The sequence below is a fragment of the Empidonax traillii genome, unplaced genomic scaffold, assembly GCF_003031625.1.
Source record: "Empidonax traillii isolate 1590-97213 ecotype Southwest subspecies unplaced genomic scaffold, ASM303162v1 scaffold601:size890739, whole genome shotgun sequence".
In the NCBI taxonomy this organism is placed as follows: Eukaryota; Metazoa; Chordata; class Aves; order Passeriformes; family Tyrannidae; genus Empidonax; species Empidonax traillii.
In genome coordinates this window covers 649,093-676,271 of record NW_020955794.1, presented here as the reverse complement: position 1 = coordinate 676,271, position 27,179 = coordinate 649,093, and the positions used below count along the sequence as shown (strand labels likewise).

Below are 27,179 nucleotides of genomic sequence, written 5' to 3'. Positions count from 1 at the left end.
TTGGCATGAATAAAGCAGGTGGATTTTGGCCCCTTTTAGAAGAGGGCAGTCATAAACCCAGCTGCCAGCACAAATCCAGGTGGTAAACCAGGGATTTCCGTGGGGAAAAAACCACAATAAAGATCTGTGGGATAGAACTAGGGAAATGGAAGGGCATACAGGGAAAGAAAATTTAACTTCATTTAACTCTAATGATTAAAGGTAGATGTTCAGCTGGGCATCAGTAAAACGTGCCCCTGCTTCCTTGTCTGACCTTGGTGATGATCCTTGAACACCACATTCCTCTCAAAGCTGTGGTTAAATACAATTGTATGTGGCTTTGAGAGACAGGAGAGACCAGTGAGAGCAAGGTATTGTAAGGATATTTGAAAAAGTGGATGATAAAAACACAGTACACTAGGCAACATGACTAGAGAAGAAGGGTTTTCTTCGATATTTCTTCTCACCTCTTGTTTCTTTTCCTCTTCCTTGTTTGAACAATACATCTTAATCTTGCTCCTGTGCACGAGAGTTATGTGTGCAGAAATCATCTGAGACCACTTTGTTTCTAGTTTTCCTTCATCCGTTTGCTATTATAAATAACCAAAGAGGATATTGCTTAACCCATAAAACAAAGTGACATCATAATTTATTAATGCAGAAGACACAGTTCATTGCTGTTAAAGTGCCATAAAGAGCTGGAAATAGAGCAGTTTCTCAGAAGGCATTGCCAGTATGTCAGAGGAAAGATTTCCTCAGCGTGTGTGCAAGATCCTCTCCGAGTACTTCAACATTTTGAACCAGCTGAACCACCCTGCAGCCTGAGAAGATCATCCAAACACTCCTGGAGCTCTGGCAGCCTTGGTGCTGTGCCCACTGCCCCGGGGAGCCTGTTCAGTGCCAACCACCCTCTGGGGGAAGAACCTTTTCCCAATATCCAGCTTTAACCTCCCCTGACACAGCCTCAGGCCATTCCCTCATGTTCTGTCACTGGTCACCACCGAGAAGAGTTGTGTTGATGTGCTGTCCCTGGACAGCAGCCTGACATATGGACAAAGTGCAGTGGTCACATGTCCACGGTAAGACATCCCTCTCTTTTTGAGATAACATAAACAATTTCCCTGTTATGGATAACTTGCAGCCCTGGGAAAGTGCTCCGTGGATGTGCAGCTCCAAGCTCCACCACTACCTGCACAGCAGCACCGCTCCTCACTGCTGCTCCCTCATCACGAAACACGCCTGGCTGTGCTTTTGCAACTTCTGGGAAGACGCAGGATTCCTTTTCGGCTCCCCGGGACGTTCATTTGAATTTCCATTTGTGGTAATTCCGTACTTTCCGTGCAGGCAGTCAGCTCCCTCCCTCCGGGGTGCACCTATTTAATCCGATCCAGCGGGTGCACAAAACGTGCCACGGTGCGCCGCGTGGGCTCCCCCTCCCCGGCCATCCCCAGGGGAGCCGCGGCGGGATGAGCTCCTACCTGCCTGCTCCTGGCTCCCTGGAGAGACAGATTTCCCTCCTGTTCATCAGCTGGCACTGCGGAATTTCTGCCTGCTGTTTGCCTGGCCAGCTCCTCCACAAACACACACAGACACACAAACACAAACACACGCGTGTGTGTGTGCTCACACTTCCCATGCTTGTCCCCTGTGTGCGCCGGCCCCAGCCCGGCGCCTGCATGTTGGCAGTGCGCTACCCCCCTCGAATCCCCCTCTTCCCTGGGCTATATGTGGCATTTCGAAGCTCTGACAATCTGCTCCAAATGTTTTCCATATTTGTTCAGCCTTCCTCGATTCAAATACCGGGAACGGCTCAGCCGGCGCAAAGCGGAGCTTCGGGGGGGAAAAAAAAAAAAAAAAAGAAAAAAAAATCAAATAATCAAATCACACCCCCGTCGGGCGTGCACACACACGTGAGGTCCTGAAGTTCCTCTCGGCATGGGAAAGAGGGAGAAGAAAGCCCAGCACGGCACGTCCCCGAGCGACCAGGCAGGGAAGGCACCCGAAGGGGAGAAAAGCACCGACTCGAGCAAGACGCAGGAGCCGGCGATGAAGAAGAAGAAGAAGCAGAAGAAAGCCAAGGGGGATCCCAAAGCTGGCCAGGAGGAGGAATCCCACACTTGTTGTGGCTGCCGTTTCCCGCTGCTGTTTGCTTTGTTGCAGTTGGCACTAGGCACCTCTGTAACAGTGCTGGGCTTCCTTATGGCAGGCATCAGCTCCTCTCTGCTAGTCAGAGACACTCCATATTGGGCTGGGATAATTGTAAGCATAAAGTCTGTTTCTCCATAAAGTGCCTTTGCCAGCATTAATGCAAGCTGCATGACGCTCCACTATAGACTAACCAACTGCATGCACGACACCATTTGAGTTATGCTAACTATAAATATTCCCGGGATTAAGTGCCTGGGTGTACTTTCCCGAGGAAATTGCTCCAGCAGAATAACACGAGCTTTCGTATTCTCCCCTGCGATACCCAACAGACCTGAAATAAAAGACAGGGTTGCTGTTTGACTAGATGTATATATTAGCTTGTGCTTTGCCGTGAACTCCTGCCTGGTGATGCTGGGAAAAAAAAAAAATGTTGATAACTTACGCTGCCTCCCCTCTTTCCCCACCAAACCATAACCATCAGGTTTTGGGCGTGAGAGCATAACTCAGTAACTCGCAACTTTCAGCTGGGGCGAGGAGAGGAGTGGCTGTCTCTTGAGCTTCCTCACTGTGCTGTGCTGGAGAATCCGCCGGGATTTAACCCCCTCCCTCCCCTCTGCTCCTGACTTCTCCCTCGTGGGAGGGAGGGGAGGACTGCACCCAGGTGGGGACGGGGTGTGGGGGGGCCACTCGTGGTGTGACCCCCCCCCGGCTGGGTGTGCTCGGGGGACATGTGGGGTTTGCCTGTGGAGAGACAGGGTAGTGATGGTGATGAGCCTGGGGTGTGCTGTGGATGTAATTTAGCATGCAGGGGTTTTTTTCCCTGGGTGGGAAAGTATATCCTGAAAGTATATCCTGATGTGTTAGCGCAGTTCTGGGTCTTGTTAGACTGTAAGAATTCCAAGCAAAAAAAATAACGTTTAGTACTTAAAATTCCTCCAAGCTCTAAACGGCTATGGGAGCATCGCCTGGGAATCTAATTCCTTGCTAGCTGGAGATTACCTGATCACCTGAACTGATTGGGTTTTGCTGTATTAATCCTGCTGGGTGACCCTTCAGAGAGTGGAAGGAGCAGGGCCTGAGCTCCCTAAGGAAGCTCCTCCTCTTGCTCATCTCATTCTTCATATTTCTCTTCTGATTGAAGAGGTATCTAAGAGCTTAGTGATGTTTTGTGGGGCAAGAGCCTGTCCCTGCTTGGAAGGAGAACTTCCTCCTGGGGTTTTCACAGTTACAAACCAGGGGGGAATGCAGGTGGTAAAATAGCAGTGTGTGACATGCTCACTCCTCTTGTTTATTTTGGGGATTCTGGAGGTCAGATTATTCCCGGCAGCACCAGTAGTATCCCAGGATTGAAATAGCTTTTTCACGAGAAGAGGTGGGACAAGAGTGAGCTGGACTGAACCAGTGTACAGCCAGGGATATGAGAAAAGACACGGAAGTGGCCCCTGGCCCACGTGAATGTCATCAGTGCGCCCAAGTAGCATCAATCTGAGACATCCACATATGCCTGATCTCCCTCAGATCCTGAGCCAATCCCCAGCTCGAAGCAAAACTCATCTCTCAGTCGTGGTGGTGATGTTTTGCACTCACCAGCCAGCCAGGATAACCCCTGGGGGAACTCCTCTCCTGGGACTGTGCTGGCTGTGGGGGCCAGGGCATTGTTTTGGTTCGTGTTCTGGGGTGCCCGGGCAGGGCCCCGCGGGGAAGGGTGACTGCACCTCCGCTTTGAGTCACACGGTGACTCTCACCTTGGGGACTCTGGTGTGATGGTGAGTCACCAGCACATTCAAGCGTGGTTTGATCCCTCCCTGGCTCAAAATGGCTCTTGGTGTCCCCCTGTTTACCCTCAGGGTGATGACAGGCACTGAGTGCCAGGGGCGCGTGGCCAGGCAGGCTCCTGGACAACCACACTGCTCTCCTGCACCCTCATCCCGAGGCAGAAGGGAAAGAGGGGGATAAAAGGGAAACCTGGTGCTAGAAAGGAGAGGAATGAGGTGACGGTGCAGCCGTGTGGGGTGCTGGCCGTGGCTGATGCACCACAGGAGCAGAGCAAAGCACAGCTCTGAGGGGCAAAGGGCAGGACATGGTGCTGCGTTTACTTTGTTCCTGCTCTGTGATGTCTTGGAGGTACTTGGTGCCCCCTGGGGCATTGGATGGAGATGGCCAGGAGCTGCTGAGCCGGAGTTTCTGGGTGTGTGGGTCACAGGGTGTTGCTGGTGAGCAGTGATGGGGGTGTGTGACGAGGACCAGCCTCTGGAGAACTGGGGGAAACTTGGAGGAGGACCCTTGACCGGGACCTCCATGTGGCTGGATGTCCTATGGGCTGCCTCTTGGGCTGCACAGAGGGAATATAGGTAGGGATGGATGACCCATGTGCTGCTCGAGATCAAACCTCCTGGCAGAAAGTGACTTCCCAAAGCTCGTCTATTCACCCAGAAATGAGCAGCAGAGCAGAACGACGTGGTGTAAAATACCAGAGCATATTTGTTTTAGTAGCATCCCACTCAAGTGCTCTTTTTTAAAGGACTTGATTAGTATTCAGAATCAAGAACTTAAAAAAAATCTATTATCGAGACCTTTTTAGCAACATTAGAGATAATGGGTGAAGCTCATTCCTGGTGTTACTCCTTTGGAATTACACCAGGGCGGGATTTGACCCCGCGTCTGTTAATGCAGGATGACAGAAAAATGAAGGAAAATTGCTAATGTGTTAAATAGACCCTGATTGATTGAAAGCTAATTTTTTTTTTCCTTCTTCTTTATTAATGGCAAAATGGTGACACCATTCCTTGCTGAAAATCAAGTGCTTTAGTGCATTACCATGAATGAAAAGGAATTTTATTTAGCAAAGCAGATAGAGTAAAATGCTAGCGAGGAAAACCAGGCAAGGCAGTGTGAATTAAATGGGTTCCAAATCTGACTCTGTCAGTTTGTGAGGATAGCACAGGACGGGGATTGGATTCACCAGCACATGTGGCCAGCGATCTGCTGACAGGGAGTCCAGGGGGGTGTTCCAAGGGGTGTCTGGCACCTCCTGAGCTCCTGCAGAAGGAAAGGATGCAGCTTGCATTGCATCAGAGGCATTTCATCCTGGAAACCAGTGGAACTGCAGGCTGGACCACCCTGGCAGTCTCCTCCTTCTTGCTGTATTGCAGGAGCTTGGAAAAACTCTTCCCAACTCCACCCATGAGTGCAGGGCTTTCCTCCCCCGCCCCATGTCTTGGCACTGACTTGCTGGGTAGCTTTGGGCAAGTTACTTAACCTTGCTGAGGCTTTGTCATTTCCCCTGCAAAGTGGGGTTAATAGTGGCCATCCGTCACCCCTCGCTTTGAGATCCTGGGATGGGAAGTGTTGCAGAAACAGTAGATATTAATGGTATCCTTCTCATTCTTTTTCATTAGCTTGTGGCCTTTTGGCACCCAGAAGGAGAAAAGATGTATTTCTCCTTGAAAAATCTGCTCCTAGATTATTTCCACTGCGATCAAAAGCAGAGAGTATCAGAGTTTTCGCAGGCAAGGTCCCTTCCAGCCCTGTTTTGCAGACTCGGGCAGTTAAGAAAGTTACAGAAGTGCTCATCAGAGATGATTATCCAGGGTGCTTATTCTTTCTGTCAGAAAGTTATTTTAAATATGAAAATAAATAAATATATATATGCATAGATGTTCATAAAATTGGGACTTTTAAAAATATATAGAAAACCTGTTCCTCAAGTAGCTCAAGGCAGCAACTGTGGCTCCAGTCGTCAATGATTTAACCAATCTTCATTTACCTGGAGTCAGAAATGTTTACGTCTGTGGAAGTTATCATAATTTTTTTTTTAAGAACCTTGAAAAAGACTTAAGGCAAAACCTTTAGCAAAGGAAAAAAAAAAAAAATTCTTTGCTTTGAGAATCTCCCAGACAAGGAGAGGTGACATGAAGACCAGACCCTATGAGGGCTGGAAAATCCAGTTGTGAGAGACAGGAGAGAAGGAAAGAGAGAGACAGAGTGCACCGCATGGCTGGATCAGGGAATGGTGCAAGGTATTTGAACTTTGAAATGGTTGGAGGATGGTAACAGGGAAAAACCAGGAGTTGGGATTTTCATCCTGAATGTGGGTACAGTGGTGTGTGTGAGTGGGAAGCCTTGGGAATGTGGTTGTGAGACAGATGCTGAAAGGATGAAGCACTGAAAGAAAAAAAGAAGGATAATACTGTGCTATAAAGTGATCTAAGTTAGAAACTGGGGTAAATGTGTCCTGATGATTAGCTGGGGTTGGTTAGACCTGTGCTCCTCTGGGGAAGAAGGGATTTGCTGTGCTTGTCAATAATAGGGAAGCATCCCCAGCTAGAGCAAGAGGCAGCTGATCCCTTTCCATTCTGATATGGGGGATGACTGACTGTTTAAGCCACCCTGAAATGTGTTCTCTTTTAAATCCTGAAAGGAGAGAGACACTTTCTTGTTAGCCCTGGCCCCTTGCTGGGTTTTTTTTTGTTGTTGCTTTTGACAATTGTGGAGGTGGCTTTCAGCGAGGCTTCGCTTCCTACACAGCCTCGCTGGGTTTTTAACTTTTGCTTGTTATTAGGGAAACCGGTTTTTAATAAAAGGTGACACTTAAAACCTGGTGCCATCAAAGCAGGTGTTGGAGATTACAGTCATTCAGGCATCCATTTTTTTTTTTACACAGGCTAGCTTCAATTAGCCATGGGCAAACATCAAAAGGTTTGAGAGAAGAGCCTGCAAGTTTAGGTATTTAATTGAACCTTCTCCAAAGCCTATGAAACTCTGGACTGTATCCAAAGAGGTATGCTACCTAAAAATATGCAATGGTGAGGTTCCCAGTGCTTGTTTGGAGCTCTCTGTATATTTGTGTAACACCAGAGCTGTATTCTTCAGAGCCCTCTGCCTTTAAATCTCACCATCTTCTAAAAGGAATTATGCATTGGCCAGCTCAAATCTATACTTTTGTTTTGATCAGGCACAGAGTGGAAAAATTTTGATGGTAGGAAAAAAATGTTTTAATGTTCTGAGAGAATGGTTTGAGAAAGTAACTGCATACTTGAGGTTTGTGTGATACCTGGCCAAGGACTTGTCTAATCCTGGGCACCTCTGTGGTTTGGCCCCTGGTCTTAGCTGCAGACTCAGGGGGAAAGGGGGTGGAAATCAGAATTCCTGGCTGGATTACATAATCCAGCAATGCATAAAAAAATGTTCCAAAAGCCTAGGTAAAATTTGGAGGGGAGGGGGGGGGGGAAGCAAACAGTTTTCCTCAGCCCTGGATAGCCTCATGACTGTGGAGGTGGTGGCTTTCCACAGCTTCCCATCCACGGACACACCTCACACCACGAGTGGTGCCCAGGTAGTGCTCTCAGGCACCCTACGCTTCTCAGGCTGAAAATCACTGCTGGCCCTGGGAACTCCCAATTTTATTTACTTTTATTTTTTGGTGCCCTCGGGCCGTTTGTTCACCCAGGACTGCCTTTCTGATCCCGCAGCAGTAATGGGCTGGAGCTGCAGCTCCCGGCCGTGCAAGCCATCCCAGCCTTTGCTGTGGGAATTAAATCTTGCCTTAGCACAAGTGATGAGCCGCTCTCACTGCTGAGCATCTGACCCAAACAGCAAAGATCACTGCGGGAAAAATATGATTCCGTTTGATTATGAACGTCCTTGCAGGGTTTTGATGGCTTCACAGGATTTAAAAGAAAGTTGTGCATCTGCCAGGGTGCGTTATTGCGTGGCTGGAAGGGACCTGTAGTAGAGACATCATTATTTTATTCTGTAGGCGGGGTAGGGATGGACAGTTATTGTGGATTTTATGGCTGTTAAGAGAATGATTTCCTAGATGATGACGGCCTTTGCCTGCAACCACGATATACACGTTTTTCCTTATTATTACAGCTATTATTTCTGGAAGTAATTTATATGCAACTAGACTGTCTTTAAATTTAACAAGAAGGTGGAAAAACAAATAACCATTAAGGTACAAGACCTCATTGTGGCAGACTGGCTTCTTTTACACGTGGTAGTGAGACCCAGGCTGACCTGAGGCTGATCAAAGCTGGCAGGGAAAGCTGCCTGCAGCACCCACTGACATCTCAGTTTCCTCAGAGCTTCCTCAAACCTCATGAAGTGACTGAACTCCAGTGCTGCTGTCTGCAGCAGCCCGTGGAGATGTCTGGCACCAGAGGTGATCCAGGTTTATAGTTACAAAGCCAACAGTGGCATGTTCCTTTCTTGCATCAAAGCTGTGTCCAGTGGGAGTGGTAGATTCGGTGGATAACGTGGCCTGTCCCAGGGTGTAGATGGGAGCTAAGCTTTGCCACATCTGATAGAGTGGGTGAGTTATCAAGCCAAGTATCACCTCTGAGGGTGAGCCAGAGACTTAAGAGACAGCTACAAGAGATCATTCTTTACCCTTGACCCTACAAACAGAAAAACCCACAGTGTCTTGAAGTAACTATAATATAACTTGTCCATAATGGAAATTTTTTTCCTGATTCTACTGACAAGCCCCCATATAAAGAGCAGATGAGCTATACTGTGTCTTTTTGAGTGTTTGCAACATCTGTCTTGTGATGTGGCTTAGACCCAGGATGCTCCTTTGAGGCAGGTTTTTGCCCCCTTCCTTCATTTCTTGGTGGATGTTTCCAGCTCTCTGGCTTTACCAGCCTCAAGGTGCCAAGGTTTTCAAGATGCTCTGGGTTTATTCTACATTTGGGCTGAAACTGTAGCAATAACAAAAGGAAAACTGGTTTCACAAGAGTCTGAGGGAGAGATGGAGACAGATCAGAGCAATCTGTGGTTTTGAAATCTGCCGGAATAAAAGCAAAGCCACGTTAAAATGCCGCTGTGCAAAGATAAAGAACGCAAACCACAGCGGAAATTTGTGCCTTACCTGTTCATGTTTCCCCCAGTTACACACCACACACAGCCACCCTCATCACTGCCACGTGGGGTCCTGGTGCTGCTCATTCACACCTTGTGCTCAGCCCTTGCAGGACCAGGTGAGAGAGAGCAGGGATCCTCCCAGGCAAATCCACCGGGACCCACTCCTAAATCTGGCCCCATTCCTGATGAAATCTATAGGAACTCGATTCAGTTCTCATGACAACAGGCTCAACAGGGAGAGCAACCTGGAAAATTTCTAACCCTGTTTTGGCTGTGGGCTGAAAATCAAACATTCTTAAGTCACTTTTGAGCCCCGAGATATTCCTGTCCAGTGGAAGGAATATTTTACTGCTTCCCACAAAAAAAAAAAAAAAAAGTATTAAAATTTGTGTACAGCATAAACTCTTCAGTTTTTCAGCCAGCATTAGTAAACTGCTGTTTTCCCTTGATTGTGAACTGGGGGGTTTCACAGGGTATGCCTTAAGCAAAATTAAATCCTTACGTTTCCTAAATGCTTCTGTATCACATTTGGGTCTTTTTCTAGACAGCGCTTCCCTAAAATTAAATTCTTTCCTTGGATAACCTTTCCCGTCACTACCCGTTCAGCAAAGGGTGTGTTAGCCCATATGGAAATTTTGAAACAGGATCTTGAAATAAACCCGAGTCGAAATTCTCTCGGCATAGAAATGCAGATTCCCAGATTTCTAGATAACGGCTTGCCCAGAGCTGATCTAATTAACTGCCCCGTCCTGCGGGTCTCACAGAACCCATTTTATTTGTGTAACAAATGCACATCGATTGCTGGCGAGCATGTGCTAAAACAAGTTCAATTGCGTTTTGTGTTGTGTGCTTAGTCAATAAGGCATAGGAGAAGTGTGTGCTCCACGCTGGGATGTTGCGGTGGCTATTGAAGGACCAGGACCGCGGGATTACCTACTGCTACTTAGCAATCAGCAGCAGCGGCATCCATAACGTGCCTGAAGCTGTTTTAGTCACTTAACAGGTCCTAAAAAAATATTTACCGGGAGGATTTTTATAGTTATTCTGTTGCACTTCACAGGTATAATTCAAAAGTGATCTATTAATAATGTATAAAATAGAAGCATAAAGCTGTTTCCTGTATAAATGTTCCATACTCTGGTTTCCTCCAAGGAGTGAATTTGCCTTTAAAGAACCGAAATATAAAAACATATGTGAGTCATAATTCTCAGCAACGTTATTTTTTACCGCCACTTAGAAAAAATACACATCTATGGTTTAAAAAAAAAAAAAAAAAAAAAAAAAAAAAAGTTGCTACATTGTTATAAAAGAAATACTTAAGCCTTCTGAAATATCCCGGCCAAGACTTGCCAGAATCCTGGCCCGGTGTAATCTTTTATAAACACCTCTCCACAAATGTGCCTCTTCAAGTATCCCTGAGCATGTTATTTAAATCCCAGGGGAACTTTGGAGAGCACGTGCAGGAATGGGAATCCTTTTGGGGTTTTGCTGAAGTTGTACTGAGGCGCTCGATGGCAGGGAGAAAATTCCACCGCTGGTATCCATCTGGCTGTGCCCTCGGGAATAAGTGCAGCTCTGTCGGCTCTCTGTGGTTTTAGGGGAAGGAACGGGAGCGAGGGAGTGGGAACAGTCCCATGACGTCTCACGGGGAGTAACCTGGAGGCAAATCTGGCCCGCGGTCCATGCAAGTGTAAATGCCCACTAGTGTAGCTGAAGCAAAGCAAATTTGATTTATTGCTGATAACAAGATCCTTCAGCAGCAGGTCCTGAAAATGCTCAGGCCCAGCTCTGACGTGAGAAGCCCCTTTGATTTCCCGTGTGTTTGGGGGGATGTGACGTTAAGCGAGTGTATTTAAGCATTATTTATTTTAGTTCTTGCTGCAGGTTCTTTCCTTCAGCCACTACTGCCACTGGGGGAGTTTATCATTTGGATAGTACTAGAGACACGATCTCCTTAAGATTTAAATGTTATGGGCATGCTAATTGAATTAAAAGATTAATACACAGTGCAAAGGACCAAGGACATAGGCGATTAATCCTGAGAAATAAAACATGGTTGAGTCAGATAGAACCACTACAGGGCAAAAAAAAAAAAAAAAACAAACCAAAACCAAAAACCAACTAGCACTGAAGGACCTTTGACAAGAAAGGTTGTTTTTTTCCCCTGACAACCCTGTCAGCCATGGCTGTCAACAATAAAAAGAAAGAAACAAATAAATTGGAGGCAGTGTGTAAGTCACAGGACCAGAGTATAAATACACATGACATGGAAAGGAGTAAATAATACTGATGCTTTCTTTAGAAATGTTCTCGGGCAATACTTCCGATTCATGTCCTACTGAAATGACATGAAATAAAACTTTATGGGGAAAAGTGTTATTAATCACACAAGTTCTTGAGGGAACAGCTCTCCCTGTGTTGAGAGTTACTCTTCCTTTGCAGGGCCGCTGTCTGGGGCTTTACACCAGCAATCCAGGCACCAAAAGTTTGGTGTTTTGTGCATCAGATCATGAAAGAGATGTGTTCAGCTGTTGCTGTCTAAAAGGACAGCTGTGCATTTTTCACTGCAGGTCAAGCAGTCCCCTATGGAGCTGGAAACCTGGAAGTGAACAGCACATGCAGTGAGCAGGTGGGGATGGGGCTGGGACAGAGCCCTGCAGTCCATGGCACAGCCCCACCTGGATCTGGCCCGAGGGGGAAAAATCCCATTGCTCTGGGAAAGCAGAAAGTCTCAAATTAGCAAGTCTTTCAAACTCCCAGAGTAAAATGAAGGGGGTAGAAAAATGTAGAATCTTGGTGTAGCCACTTAGAATTTAATGGGATTTATAACCAAGATGCTCCCAGCATCACAAAATCACAGAATCTGCTGAGTTTGGAAGGGACCCACAGGGATCATCCAGTCCAGCTCCTGGCCCTCCACAGAATCATCCCCAAGAGTCACACCATGGGCCTGAGAGGATCATCCGAAATCTTCTTGAGCTCTGTCGGCCTTGGTGCTGTGCCCTCTGCCCTCAGGAGCCTGTTTAGTGCCCAACCACCCTCTGAGACAAGAACCTCTCTCTAATATCCAACTTAACCCTGCCCTGACACAACCTCAGGGCTCTTGACTGGAGTGCTTAGTGCAGTGGGGGGTACCCAGTGTCCCCCCATTTTCAAGCAAATCGTATTTACTGGGGTAGATCCTCAGAGGAGGATCTTCCCTCCTTCCCTGGCTGTAAAATGCCTACCTGTGAGCAGATGCTCACAGAATTAATAACAAAGACAGCTCAATGAATAATGAAGTGCATAAATACTTTTCCATTGCTGTTAACCTTCAGGAATTACTGCCAGGGGGCTAAAACACAGTTTCAGATTGCAGGGGAGATAGATGTCTTTTAAGCAAGGTGTCCACTCTAGGAGAGGGTGAAAACCTCTGCTATAAACTGTGTTTCCTCTTATCCAGCAGCAGCTCTGGATAGTGATTTACGACTTGCTCTGGTGATATAAAAACCCCTGTCAGCCCTCAGAGGTACATGGGGTGGTGCTCTCTGGGCTTGCAAGCCTTCATAGGCCTTTTGCTCTCTTTTGATAGTTAGTTGTAAGGACAAAAAACTCGACAAACATTCTAGAGGCTGTTGCTGGGCTGTGTCTTTTGATGACTTTGCTTCCACGCTGCTTCTTGAGCTATGGCCCTGCTACACAGAAAGGTGTTTTGGCTCTAAATAAATAAATAAATAAATAAATAAATAAATAAATAAAATATTTTTGTGTTTTCTAGGTTTGTTTGGTTTTTTTTTTTAACCTTGACATATTTTACATCTTTTGCCTTGCAGGTCTGTCTGGTGTCCTTGGTGGGATTTGTTATGCTCTGTATTTCGTACCAACCCGACGAGAAGACGTGTGCGCAGTTCACAGTAAAGGTACCCTGACTTTTTTCTGAACACTTTTTTTTTGTGTTTCTTATGTCATTAAATATAATCAGAACAGTTGGGGCAGGGGATATTTTTAAGACCACAGGAAACGAAGTGAGAATGCACCTGAAATGCAAGAATGGTTTTCTGTTACTTTCCAGGCAGCCAGGGAAGAAACTGTAGCTATAAAGAGGAAACTCCAATAACAAACATTTCAAATCATCAGAACAAGATAACACTTTATCTGCCATTTTTTAGGAATTTCAAGGAGATTCGGATAGAAAAAACTGGAATAATTTGGGCAGTGTTCAGTGAAAGATTGAGATTTTAGGTAGATTAAGTAGAGATAGTGAGCAGAGTAAGAAGTAGGGTGACATAATATGCATCCACTTAAATCAAGTTTTAATTTTTAATTGGAAAGCACTGGGAAAGCACAGGGACATTCGTTCTCCCACAAAGCAAATTCCCATCTGAGCAGAAACTACACACAGCACCCCATCTTTGCCTCCAAAACTGCTTTGCTGATGCTGGTAAGCAACTTAGAAGAGGAAGGCTGAGAATGCTTGTTTCTAACACTGCTTTTTTCTGGATTATTTTTTCCTTATTATTGTAATTGTCAAGGCTCTTAATATTTTGCAGACACGTAATAACCGAGAAAAATACCGACGCAAGCAGCACAAAATAACAGTGATTATTAGCCGAGAAAGGCAGAAGGAAACAAAACTCAGGGAGCAGCTTTTTCCAATCCTGGCACCCGTCCTCCCTTACAAATTAGACCCCGGCGTGTCTTTTGTGACTTTCTCAAGCTTCTCCCGTACTTACAAAAAAAAAAAAAAAAAAGAGAAGAAGAACAATCGTTTCTGCCCTTTGACTGCCTTTGCATTCTTGCCCCGTCACCTTTACACCCCCAGGCTGAGTGTTACGGCTGCCCAGGGAGCCTCTGGGCTGGGCGGGAGCTGCCACGCCAGGCTTTTTATTGCCTGCCCTGCGACATTAAATTGAACTTGGCATCCAGGCAGGAAGGGAGTCATCCCCTCGTTTCGGGAACGGCGTGTCGGGCTGGGCAGCCCGGGTGTCTCTGCCACCCTTGGCAAGGAGGAGTGTGAGCCATCGCTCACCTCCCCGTAAGAAAATAAACGTTTTTAAATGGCTCCCCAGGTGATGTGAAAGTGTGTCACTCCTCATCACCGGGCAGAATTAGAACTAAAATCTCCCTTGAAAGACTTGTGGTTCAGTCAATAGCCCCCCACAGCAGGCTCTGCCCCAGAATCCCCCTTCCCAGTGTTTCCTATTGCAGCACGCCACAGAACTCCATCACTGCTGGGCTGTTCACCTCTCCTGTCCCATGTCCCCTCTGGGAGCTCTAATCCCTCAGTGACTCTCAGGATAAATGGCTTCTGGCTGCAGGGCATGTAGGTAATTTACCAAAGTAGGAGCTAAAAGTCCCCTCCAGGGTTTTGGTCACATCTCCAGTATCACTTCTCAAATATTCAAATGTGAGTTAAGAGCTGTCTCTGAACTCAAACCCCAGCATTAGCTATTCCTCCACAAGGCTGAGGATGCAAGATTTACAATCGTGAGACAGAGCCAGTTGTTCAGTGGGTTGTTCTCTCCTTCTTGGGGGCCTGATTCTTCATCCAGCACCAAGTGCAGCCCTATCTGCTCTGACTGTCCTTCTGGGGACTTGCTTCACTCGGGAAGAGGATCACACACATACTGGCCTGGGGATTTTAGTCAACCCCCAAGGTGACCCTATGGCCACTGTGTGTGACTGCCTTGGGGCGGAAAACAGGAGGAGACCTGTGCGGTCCTCTGTGCCTTCCTCCCTCTTGACAGCTGCTTCTTTCATTTCACACTTGCATGAGCCCTGGACCCTGTTAAAGAAGGAGGTCTGAGGACTGATTTCTGCAGAAGTGCCTTCCTGAGTCTGCTGTTGGTACCCACAGCACCCTGTGAGAAGGGGAGACCCCCCCCAAAGGGAGGGTGGATATGCCCTTCAGGGAGGACAGCAGGCTCTCAGAGGAAAATCTGGAGACATCCTATGGACTTCCTGGGCTGTGTGCTAATATCTGCCTGTGGTCCTCATCACAGCATCTCCCACAGCAGCGTGACACCCTCTGCTCCTGCCCCACCCAGCCCCACGGCCCACGCCGTGGCACACCACGGTTCCTGTCCCCTGCACAGCCTTGTGCCTGGGCCACCACCACCACCTTCAAAAGGAGTCCCCCTCATCCATGTCTGCAAACCTCCTCTTTCCACCTCTGGTGACTGTGAGAAGCCTTTTCCACGAGGAACTCGATCCGTACTAGGTCAGTCGTTTCTTTTAGCCACGGAGCAAAAACTGTGGCCAGTAAATATTGCTAAAATGTCTCTTCCCCATATGAGGAACCTGAAGGAGGATGAGCTGCCATGCCCTGACCTCACCATACGCTGTCTGTCCCCGCTTCCCTTTTCTCCTTTTATTTAAGCAGCAATCACAGTGCCTGCTTCTCTGAGGCTCCTGAAAACCAGTTTTCCAGTGGCAAGCTCTGGTTCTTGGGCACAGCCCACCACGCAGTGGTGTTTGTGATGCTGAAGTTGCCTCCAGGCCTGGCATGTGATTAATCTGCTGATGGGATCTCAGCACTCACTGTCTTGTGCTTCCTTCACAGGCCCTGTTTGCATTTGCCTCACCTTTGGTATTTGGAAATGTGTTCATTTTCAGCAGCTCGCAGAGAGATTCCTCTGCAAACATCTTGTGAGAATAATTAGCTATTTGGAAATTGCCCTGTGTCCCCCACGCATCTCTGTTTGCCTCTGAGGATTACTGTAAGAGCTGCCCCTGCATTTGGATGCTGAGATTTCCTTCCTTTTAGGAGCTCAGCAGCCAGACTCTCACTGAGAGCATGGCTTGGGCTGTGGATTCCACGCTGTTGTGTCCTGACTTTGGATAGAAGCTGGCAGGTAAATGAAATACCTGCCAAGGGAGAATCAGGCACATCGTGTAGTCCTGGCTTAGTATCTCATTTATTAGGGAGGCCTGATTCTGTCTTCTGCTGGGACGAATCCAGGGACTTCCAGCCAGCCCACCAGGACTTCCACCTCGCAGAACAACCAAACAAACAATGTTTGCCCATTTTCTGTTTTCCCCACCAGACACATTTGCACCCACCGTCTTTTAAAATAATGCCATCAGCTTATGAATTGCCAGGTCTTTGTTTGGAGGGGGTTCCATCAGTCAGCACCACTCCATCTTCCGTGAGCTTCACATGAGGAGGTGGCCTCATTTTCCGGCTTCACCTTTCCCATGGACCTTTGCCTTGAAAGCTGCAGGGGCAAAGTAATTGCATTTAATAAGAGCCACCCTCATTTTGAAGCTGCCCTTGGTTTAAGGCTGCAGGGGAAGTCATTAGATTGAATAGTAGCCAAGTCTTGGAAACTCAGATCTTTCTGTAAGAATTCAGTGATATGAGGAGAAAAATGTATATAGTGCTTCAGGACCTGCAATAAGCCCAAATACTTTTTTTTTTTTTTTACCCCAAGCTGGCAAGTGAATAGAAGATTGATTCACACTGCAGATATAAGACAAATACACCAGGAGTGTGAATTTTATCAAGAACTTACATACTTGGAGTTTCAAGGTCATAAAAAATGCTTTTATATTGATATTTTGCTTGCGGTATTGAGGTTAAGAGAGAGAGAGAAGCTGCTGTTTAAAATAACAGATTCCCAACCATGCCATGTGTCTGACAGATAAGACGCCAAGAAAAATAAATGTTTTTACAGTGCTGAACAGAACCAAAAACGCTATTTTGGCTCAACACAGAAATATTATTTTAATATACATTCACACACGCTTTACATGCAGTGCAGCAACTGCCAGTTCCAGCTATCAAAAGCCAGGGAAGTCCATATGTGCTGGTATCCAAAGCTCTCAGGTGCATCCCGGAGTGTCAAAGCCTCTGAGTTGCTGCCAGTTGCCGTGTGTTTGTGGGGGTGTGCTCTGCGGAGCTAGCCTTGGTAAAAGCCACCCCCTTTTCAAGCTGCCACTGTTGTGAGGAGCAGCGGAGGTCACGAGCAGACCCTTGTCCTCCTCACACCGCAGCGCTGGGAGACGAAAGGCGCTCGCTGCTCCTTCACGCCTGTGAAAGATTTCTCCACCTTTATGGGGCAACTTTTGGAAGGAGGCTGGGCACAGCCTGCACTTTCCTTGTGGAGATTGGCATTCCTGTTCCCACAGCAGGGCCTGGGAAGCAAGCAGGCTGGCTGCCTCTGCCGGGCCACGAGCGGGAGATCAGCCACCTCGCTTGCCTGATTTGCAAGTATGAATCAGATTTGTTTGGGCACGGGAGTAACACATGAGCAAAGTTTCGGAAACACCTACTGCTCAGCACAGCCTGGGATAAGATGTCAGCCCAAGCCTCAGTCTGCTCAGCTGTGCTTCAAGGCAACTGCACTAATTTATCTCAGCTAATGACTACGAGCCTCGCCAGTGCAGGTACAACGGCAGAGGAAGTTGTTTCCTCGCTCTCTACAGCTTCTGGCTGTGTAGAGACACCAGTTCCTTGGTCTCAAAATTGTGAGGCAATACTCATATAAAATATGGAAAGGCAGAATTACTAGTTCTTGAGCTGACCTGCTGAACTTGGCACCATGAGCTGTCTCGAAGCACCCAATCTCCAGACAGTCCATCCGACGCATGCACTCCTTGCAAAGTATGTGTGCATGCACTTGTATTGCATCCCTCAGCTCCTGTGCAGCTGGAAAAACCGCTTTCATCTTCTTGCTTTTCCCTTTCTTTCAGCTGATGTATTTTCTCCTGAGCGCCCTGGGGCTGGTTGCCTGTGTTCTGGCGGTGGCTTTTGCCGCGCACCACTACCTGCAGATGACAAAATTCACCTGCGACACCGTCCTCGAGTCCTGCCAGTGCAAGCTGGACACCGCGGACCCCCTGGGCAGGACCTTCACCTACCAGGACGCGGCTGACTGTGGCAGCCTCACCAACATGCTCAACCTGTACCTGCTCCTGCAGATGGCCCTCAACCTGGTGGCAGCCCTGGTGTGCCTCCTGACCTGCTTCGTGATGTGGAAACACAGATACCAGGTCTTCTATGTGGGCGTTCGGTTCCACCCTCTGACTGCTGCTGCTGCTGAAGGCCAGAAACAGCAAGTGTAGGGTCTGGGCTGGCAGGGGGTTGGCAAGCAGGGAATGGGAAATGTCGGTGTGCTGCCACCACGGACGCCGCGGACGGGTGAGGGTTTGCAAGGCTCTCGACGAGGAAAAACCTTCACACGGTTTTAATGAACTTGTTTTTCAATCATTTTAAGAGCATTTCGTACGGCTGCTCAGGTCTCATCTGAGTTTATGTTGAGGTCACACAGTCCTAAAGATGCAGCTGTACAAATAATCACCAAAGACTATCTTTATTAGCCGTAGATAAAATCATTAGGAACTCGTCTGCAGGGCTACAGCAAATTAGGGTCCATTTCCCTCTTGCTCTCAGAGAAGCTACACCAATCTCCACCAGATAAGGATCTGATCCAAACTGCTTAATTATAGCTATGCTGATCATGCTTAGGGAATATATCACATCTTGATGCTCTGGGTGTAATCCACACTAACGTGATGGGAATTTAGCATTTGGAAAAGTAATAAGGGAGGTCAAGACCTTTTCAAATGCAGGTTGAGACCAGCAGGAAAGTGAATATATTGGTGGCTGCCATATAAAATATACATAAGACTTTTCAGAAAGACTAATTATGTAGGTTACCTAACCCAATTACTAATAAATAACAATATGGGTGAGTTGACTAATGGTGATTGGGTGGGCCCTGCTTGAGACCCCAAATAGACTGGGGAGGAAGTTTGGGAGGCAAGATCAGTTTAAGGAACCTTGAGTTGCACTCCTAAATTGGAGGACCCCCAAATCACTAATCACAATGAAAATGACATTGACCTTGCAGTAATGGCAGCCCCACAAACCCGGATTTTAGCCAGTTCCACCAATTATACTCCAGGCACAAAAGGCCAAATGCATTTTTGGTGTAACTCCTCTGAAGACAATCAGCCTTACACACCAGCAGTGGAGTTGGGCCAATAGCCCTGAGAGAGACATATCCCTGCAACAATGAGTGTTTTTAAAATGGGGTGGAGGGAGGGAAGCAAGAAGAGACTGCCAGTCTCCCAAAGACATAGTCTATAATCACGAGGGCAAAAGAATAACGATTTCTTAACGAGCACAGAAAAACAAAGCACCTTCAAACAGTGCTTTTTCACCCCAAAAGTGCAGCTCTAGAAGTGCTTTACATCCTATTAGCCTTATACCAAGATGACTGTATTGGTTTGTCCCTTGAACTGTCATTCCCACTTGCACAGCACGGACGTCTAATTTAGGAGCAATTCTGAATTGGCAGCATTTTGCACTGCCTGCTGGTACATATCCATGCAAGAGCAAGACAGCTGGTGCTCACATCCTGCCATGAGCAGGGATTTCCCGATCCTGGCCGGAGAGAGGGTGCCTCTGAGGTGGGGAGGAGCAATCACACGCCAGAAAGACTGTACCATAATCATTAGCAAAGGAGGAAGAAAATGAAAATTATATAAGGCTTCAAAGGAGACAAAAAAAAAAAACCAAAACCTTTCTGTTTCTGCAGTAAAAATAGCCATCAGGGAAGTCGAAAACCCGGTCTGGCAAAACCTAGTTGTCTAAGGAGCTCTAATCCTACCCAAAAACTCTCTTCCACATGGTGAGCATGCATCATCCCAGGGATAGACCAGCATACCTCCAGGGGCAGAAGGTCACAGCGTAGTTAAGTCTCACCTGGAACGCTGTTGGGTGTGTGGGCTCTAGTTTTTGTCATGGAAAGTGCCTCGAAGAGTAGACACAGCATCACCAAGGTGCTCCCTGCCAAGCCTCAAAGCCAGGAACGTCAGGAGATGAAGGTTTTTGGGATCAGCTTCCAAATGGCCTTTTTTATGCACCTAAAAGTAACAATCACTCATAAGCCTGACTACAGGGCACGTTTTCAAGGGTGCCTACGCATCACCACCCATCTAAAGTCCTCAGCCTGGCTCCCAGGTGTGCTCAGGGCAAGCAGTGGAGCCTGCAGGAGGGTTGGTGATGCAAGATTCATGTGCCAGCATCAGCAGTGGGGTCATCCATGTGGGATATCACAGGAACCAGCCCACCTAGCACAGCTCTGGTGGGACATGCTGCCAGCACAGCCCTTGAGGGCCTGTGCCAGGACCCTCCTCCTGTAGGAGATGGGTGCATAGGGCAGGCTCTCACCCGCTGCCTGTACTCGGTGTTGGTTTGTCCCCTGTCCCTCACACGACTCCAGCCGTGCTCTCTGTGCAAGTGTAGGGCAGAGGATATACCTTCCTCCCACCTACAGGACTCTCGGTGCACCTGCCCCTCCCTCCAGCCAAAGATGTGGGTGGTTCTCATCCCAAAGAAAATAATAAGACGGGGATCAAAGGCAGGCTGAATGACAGCCGAGCTTTGGGGCTCCCTCCCACCCTCAGCACTGTGCCCCATGGGCTGGCAAAGCACAGGGAAGGCTCTGCTGGCAGAGCAGGGCGTGCTTCCCACCCTGCCCATCCCAAATGTGCCTCGTGTTCAGGACGCAGCCTGGTGTGCAGCACTGTAGCTGAGGCTGTGCCAGTGCAGGCTGGCAGCCCGAGCTGTTGTGGCAGACGGCTGGTCAGCCCCGGCCCAGCGGCATTTCCACCAGAGCCGGCCTTTTGTCCCCGTAATCCTTTGACCTCCGTCTCACCCACGTGTTTTCACTCCCTGTCTCACACCACCTCCCAGGTGCTGGGCTGCCGGAGAGGCTGGCCTCGTGCTTCCCGATCTTTGCCTGCTCACCCCCTGGGCTTAAATTTGCTGGGACCGCTGTGGGGCACTGAAGATGCTCCCAGGGCCACTGCAAATGCCTTCAGGGGGTGGATGGGGGAGAGAAGGGAGATGTGGAACACCCAGCCCGCTCCACTTAACGAGCTGTGCACCTCCATATCAGCACACCCTCCACGGGTTCGCTAATCATGCCACTTAACCCTTTGCTCTGGAAGAAAGCAATACTCATCATGTATTCCATTGGCATTTTATGTGCTTAATGAATAAATTTTGATCTAAGGAAGATCAGCTTCTTTATTTCCTCTTTATGTGTATCTCAAGAGCATAAAGTCAAAACAGGAGGGATGGGGAAACGGACTCGGGAGCTTTTGGAGCTAGTTTTCCCCTGGGTATTGTTTTGCAACATGTATTTTCCTCGGATCCAAGTATTTTGGAAAGTTTTAATTAAAGGATTTTCACCTGCCACAGCATATCCAGACACTTCCCAGCCTTTCCTGGTGTCAGAGTCCACATGGACTGCACCAGTAAAAAAGACTGGGACTAAAAGGCCTTGGAAAGGACAGAGGTGCTGAAGAAGAAAACCTTGTTTTTAAGCCTCTGAAACTTATTTTCTAGATGAATTCTGCAGAAAGGGGTGGATTAAACCTCTATGGACACACAGAATTTGCGAAGGGCTTGATGTAATTTACTCTCACAAACCCAGGTGTGATTCTCATTTGCACCCTGGCCACTTTACACCATTTTCCCAGTGCAAAGGGGTTGTAAAGGTGGCATCAATCATTTTTACACCTGCTTTATGGCCATTTTATACAGCTAAAAGGGCCCTTTGTGTAAATGGGAACTCAGGCCCTGGAGAATTTAATAGAGAGGAGATCCTTTCTATAGACTGTGCTAGACCCTCTAATAGGGTCTATTACCAGGATATAACTCTCCACTGCATTTCATAGCTTGGCTTAAAGATCATCAGTCTCGATTAAATTCAGCCCTGCAGAACTTTTCCAAAGGCCACAATCCCCCCGCCTCGGTGTCAGGCCTCCTCCTCCACCCCGAGCACACGCAGAGAGCGATGCTGTCCCATGGATAACTGCTTGCTTTTTTAAAAGGAGAAGCAGCAGCTACCACTCTCCCCTGGCTCTGAGGCGTCTTGGTGTCGTGCTATGCAAATACTGGAGCAGCAGCAACGGCAGCGAAAAGGGAACCGAGACGTGGAGCCAAAATGTCACATCCTCAGCCCCGCCAGGGTTTGCTCCCCTCTCTCCCCTCCCCTGCTGCCCCTGGAAGGACAGGGGCTGGTGGGCGAAGGGGAAGCGCTGCCGGGGCCGGGTCCTGGCCCCACACTGGGGCTGCCACCACCCCACTGGTGCCACCACCGCCCCACTGGTGCCACCACCGCCTTCACGTGACGGCCATCTGCGCCGCGCTGGCCCGGCCCGCTCCGCGTGGGCACCGCTTGGAGCTCTGCCTGAACAACAACTCTGCACCAGAGCGCTGGGAGCTGCAATCAGCTTGCAGGACTAATTTTTTTTCTAGTGTGTGTGTGTTGGGTTTTTTTCCCTCTTTTTTCCTTTTATTTTTTTTCTTTTTTTTTTTTTTTCCCCCCACCCTACCAGCCAGTGCAGTTTTTGCTTCAAGAGGGGGGCCTTTCGAAAGAGAAAGCAGGCTGGTAGCGTGTGAGAGGAGCTGCAGCTCTGGTCCCCTATATTTAGAAAGCCAGGATGTCATACCTCCCCTTGAAATTTTCATAGTCCCCTGCACCCCACCCACCCACACACGTACACATGCTTGCGTCTGGAAAATGTTTTTCGGTCTTAGTGGAGGGTGTTGGCTTGGGGGGATTCGAGGGAGGTGCAGAGGAACAACCGCAGCTCAGTCCCGAAGCTCGAAGCCTCCTTAAGGCACCGGGTGGCACGGCAGGCACCGCGGACCCGCCGCTCCCTGCCGGGCTCAGGCAGCTGAAGTCGGGGATGTCTCCTGTTGCCGGCCTGTAACATGAATCCCAGGGCTGGGCCAAGCTGTTCTGGGGAGTGTGGGAGCCCTGTCCTGTGTCACGTCAAGCAGTGCCGGACCCTCAGCTGGCATCTTCCCCAGTTCATCCTCGCACCGACTGTAGCACCTGCAGCAAGGGCTCCAAGAGGATGAAATTTGGGCCAGCTCATCTCGGGTCTTCTGCCGTTCCCCCTCCCAATCACTCCCGCCTCCTGTAATCACTACTCAGTAGTATTTATCCTCTAGAGGTTAAATTGCCTCTGTAGTCAATTATAAACAATGATTGCATCTGCAAAGACCAGGGTACGTTTTTCTTTTGGTTTTGGTACCTGGCTTCCATACCTTTGTCCAAGCAAACTGCTGAAAGGCTCATCTAAACTTCCAAATTGCTTGGGGGGAGCTGGGGATTTTCTTTTTCCTTTCTCTTTAAGGATGATACAGGCGATTTAATTTGTTACCACAGTGCTTTCCCACTCCATAAATTACCATCCTCACATTAGAGCACAGCCACTAAGGCCAGCTTGCAGCGACTGGCTGCAGAGAGAGCGTGGAGCTGAGACCCACCAAAGTTCACCAGTGACCCCCTTCTTCATCCAAACGCACCCAGGCATTCCTGCTTGGCAGACACCTGAAATCCAGCCACCAAATGTGAGCAGGAGCCCAGCCTGAGCTGGCAGAACAACCTGCAGAGGGTGGTTTGAATACACACCTCTCCTTCAGTCAGATGGATTATGAATGACTAGCACTGGGCTGACCTCAAGTAACGGGAGATATGGAGACTGACACTGATTAAGGCAGCCCTCGGCTTCAAGAGCCCTGATTGTCCTGGAAATGAGATATTTGAGCAAGGCAGGTTTTTTAACCCCATTTCACTCTCCTGGCTGTGTAAAGAGAACTTTTTTTAATTGGCCCAAAGCCGACTGAAGAGGGATTTCTCCTCACTTCAGTGTGGGATTTCTCTTTTACCAAAGCTGTGATGAGAGGAAGCCTTACCCTGAGCTGTCCTCCATCAGGCTGGCTGGAAGCATCACCACTGGAGCTGTAGCTCTGCACACATGCAGAGGGCTGTGAAAGCCACCCTCATGTCTTTTTTTGGGACATTTTCTTCCAGCTCCACAGCTCCCATTGCTGACCCAGGGAGGGCAGGGGAAGCCGGTGGCCCAGATCCATAATGTGCCTGAGTCGAGCAAGCCCTGCAGCTATTCCTGTTTATACAGACCGTACTGGTCACCAGGGATTTGGTGGGATAGTTTAGGGAACAATCACACTGAGAAGAGAAGAAAATAGACATTTCCACTTTCCCTTCCACCTTGCAAATCCAGGCAGGCAAGCAGCAGGCACACACAGGAGAACTAAGGGGAGCTGAGGGAAAAAACAAAAGCCTCCCATCCCATTTTGCTGCTGACACGCTGAGAAACAGTGAAGCAATACAGGAAATAAACCACCATAAATCAGGCACCCTAAACACCTTGGGTGTTCATGATCCAAGGTGTGGCTAGGTCAGGAACACGAAAATTAATATATTTGTCCATGGGCTCCTTCTGACTGGTCCAAGTCTCCTGGACAGCATCAGGTGGGGACCCAGCCAGCCAGGCTTCTTGCTGACAGACTTTGCTGTCACCAAAGGAGTTAAATTTTGCAACCTGACTGGATTGGGCTGTGAGGAAGGGCAGTTTATGTGCTGTACTCATATATCCATATGCATTTGTTCAAGGCTACTGTTTGCAGATTCCACAAAAGGAAATTTTAGGATCTCAGCTGGCAAGTTCTGCACTCCTGAATTAACAGGAGTTGCATTTCCACTTTATATTTAAAAAACCTTTCCCCACTTACTCCACCCAGATTTCAGTGATTCTCTTGCTTCTCCATTTTCCTGGGACATGGAACTTTTCCTGGCACATCCTCCTCCAGCCCTGCAAAAGGCACAGGGTCTGTGGGTTCAGTGCAAGCAGCCCCTGCATGTCAAAATAGAAAACCTAGTGGCATGTTCCATTTAACACTCACTTCCTCATGAATTTACTGCAATATCCCATGTTTCCAAACAGCTTCAAAGCCTTTTGTACTCTTTAAAATCTGCTGGGGGTGTTTCTTCTCCCTCACCTCCTCTCTCAATTTTGGGAATGCCATCCACTCCAGCTGGAGCTCTTCTCCTCATCTCTGGACAGCTTCAGGGCCACAAATCCTCACGCTCTGAGAGAAAAAAGCAGGTAGAGTAGAAAAGGAGTGAAGATTTTGTTAATTTGTCTTTGTCTGAGCAAGGAACATATTACTGTAAAGCTTTTCCACTGAAAGGAATGTGTTGGTTTGGGCTGGTTTGGAGCTTGATAGGGTTTTTCTTTTGATGGCTGTGTAAGGACCTGATTCAAGGCCTCTGAAATGGATGAAAAACTTTGTGCTCAGTTCAGTGGTGGAGCAGCCCATGTAGGAAATACATTCTCACTTGCTTCTAGCTGTGGGCTAACTAATACTCCCCATCCTTAACAGAAAGCATGATTAACCCTGCTGCAGCACACTAGAGTCAACACTGGCTATTAAAGAAAGTGGGTTGATTAAGGAACCGCCTCAAAGACTAAAAATAATCAGGGAAATAAGAGTCAATGCCAAACGAAAGCAAACACACAGTCAGTTGTTATCACAGAGCTTTTCACGTGATGGTCTGTGCACTGATCTCACCCGAAGCGTGTTTGTTTTGGACAATCTTGAAGAGATTGGCAGCAACACATAAGGACTGATTCAAGAGCACAGGCCTGACCAAAAGCTGATGGAAGTTAATGCATTGACTTCTCCGGGCGCACCCCGTAGGAATCACTCCGGGTTTGGAAAGATACGTTGCAGTTAAATGCATTGGTCTGGGCTCGGGGAAAATGTACTGACACTGTCGCTGTCAAATCCGCTGGAGACAAGGGAAGACAGGGGGGTTGCAGATAATCAGTGCAACACAAAATAAAGTTGAAGTGGATGAAGGAAAACTTGAGCAGTCGAGAGGAAATGCGCCCAGTTCAAACGAACTCCCTCAGCCCAGACACATTTCACACGCAGCGATTTGAAGAGGAAGAGAAGAAGGATGGCAGGAACTCAGCATCTCGCTTTTTCACAAGCCTCAAAAACATTGCAGGCGATGTGAGAAGAAAAAAAAAAAAAAAAACGTGGCTTTCGTCCTGTCTGCAAACATGTGGCACAAACTGAGGCAGAGGAGATTAAACTTGGCTTCACCCTATTTTCCCCCTCTTGTTTCACTGCCCTGCTCTTTGCTGGTATTATCTGTGCTGCTCGGTCCTCAGCAAACATCCAAGTAGCCAAAATATGGGCGGGATTCGTGCCATAACCAAACCGGCCAATGAATGAAATAAGGCACTTGTTTCCTGGAGCAGAGGGAGGGGAAGTGGGGGGATTTGAATGTTTCTGTGTGGTGTTGGAAACCCACCTTGAGCAGAAGCAGTCCCTGAGCTCGCGCAAACCACCAGCGCTCCTCTGACGTCAATTGGCAGCCGGGCTGGTTTGCACCATCCCAGGGCTGGCTGAGCAAACAGCTCGACCCAGCAGCCAGAGAGACAGGGAGAGGCAAGTTGAAGCCCTGCACTCCTTCCCTCCATCTCACTGCTTTTCACCATCACCCCCAGCTTTGTTTTCAGAGGCAAAAGGGCACAGACCAGTTGTGGGGTGGTGACGCGTGGGTGGCACGGGGTTACAGTGGGGATGGTGGGCACCAGAAACCTGGCCTGGATGGTCCTGGCGGGTCCCTTCCAACTCTGAACCTTCTGGGAAACTCTGTGGGCGCACTGGGGAAGGATCTCTCATCCCTGAGCTGTGGCAGTGCCTGGGCAGGCTACCAGGAGGGAAGCAGGCTCTCCAGGAGGAGAGTTCAGTGAGAGGCAGGACCTGCCACCCATGGGGAGGCTGCTGCCTCCATGAAAGGGATGTTTAATGTCCTCCAGCCTTTGTCTGGGTCCTGGTTTAATGAGAGAAGATTTGAGAGAGCTTGTCAAAGAAGTAGTGAGAAAATGACTGACTATGGGAAGTACCATTGTTGTTCCTCTGCTCTCCCATGGCTCTCTTCCCACCAGACTCCACACCTGAAGAAAGTGGGAGCAGGAGAAACTTGATTTATAAGTTGTCAGATACCAAGGTCTCTTCACAGGGTGCTTAGCTGGTTCCCTGACCTCCTCAGAATGGGTTTAATGCTGCAGCCACCCATCACAGCCCTGGCCTGAACACATCCCACAGAGGACACAGGGACAGCTGTCACACACAGAACCTGTTCTGTCACTGCTTGTGGACTGTGGCAGCTCTTAGTTTCAGGGGGGATGCTGCTGAGGCAGCAGCAGGAGGATGAGGCCAACTGCAGCAGGGAGAGCCTCGAGGGAGCACGCACAGCTGCGTTCCTGGACGGCATTTTTCAGCAACGGCAGAGCCGCCCACTCTCTTTTTCCACACCTGAAAAGCCAAAAAAGGCCTTAACTCTCAGAGCAGGAGGGCT

At 48.3% G+C, this 27,179-nt stretch overlaps 1 protein-coding gene and 1 long non-coding RNA gene across 2 annotated transcripts; one reads left to right on the top strand and one right to left on the bottom strand.

Moving 5' to 3' along the window:
- Positions 1 to 1,881: 1,881 nt before the first annotated feature.
- SSPN (sarcospan) lies at positions 1,882 to 18,075 on the top strand. The gene is made up of 3 exons (XM_027898534.1): positions 1,882 to 2,238; positions 12,804 to 12,890; positions 17,665 to 18,075. The coding sequence occupies exons 1-3, from the start codon at positions 1,915 to 1,917 to the stop codon at positions 18,034 to 18,036; spliced, it is 783 nt and encodes a 260-aa protein (XP_027754335.1). The 5' UTR covers positions 1,882 to 1,914; the 3' UTR covers positions 18,037 to 18,075.
- Positions 18,076 to 24,467: 6,392 nt separating this feature from the next.
- Positions 24,468 to 26,304, bottom strand: LOC114064995. The gene is made up of 3 exons (XR_003572852.1): positions 26,127 to 26,304; positions 24,803 to 24,892; positions 24,468 to 24,657 (listed from the first exon to the last, which is right to left on the bottom strand). It is a non-coding gene; the product is annotated as an uncharacterized LOC114064995 (long non-coding RNA).
- Positions 26,305 to 27,179: the final 875 nt, after the last annotated feature.

Excerpts from the sequence above, each read along its gene's own strand:
- SSPN (XM_027898534.1), top strand. The coding sequence starts at position 1,915 with ATGGGAAAGAGGGAGAAGAAAGCCCAGCACGGCACGTCCCCGAGCGAC. Across the intron at positions 2,239-12,803 it reads CATATTGGGCTGGGATAATT|GTCTGTCTGGTGTCCTTGGT; the intron begins GTAAGCATAAAG and ends TTTGCCTTGCAG. Across the intron at positions 12,891-17,664 it reads GTGCGCAGTTCACAGTAAAG|CTGATGTATTTTCTCCTGAG; the intron begins GTACCCTGACTT and ends CCTTTCTTTCAG.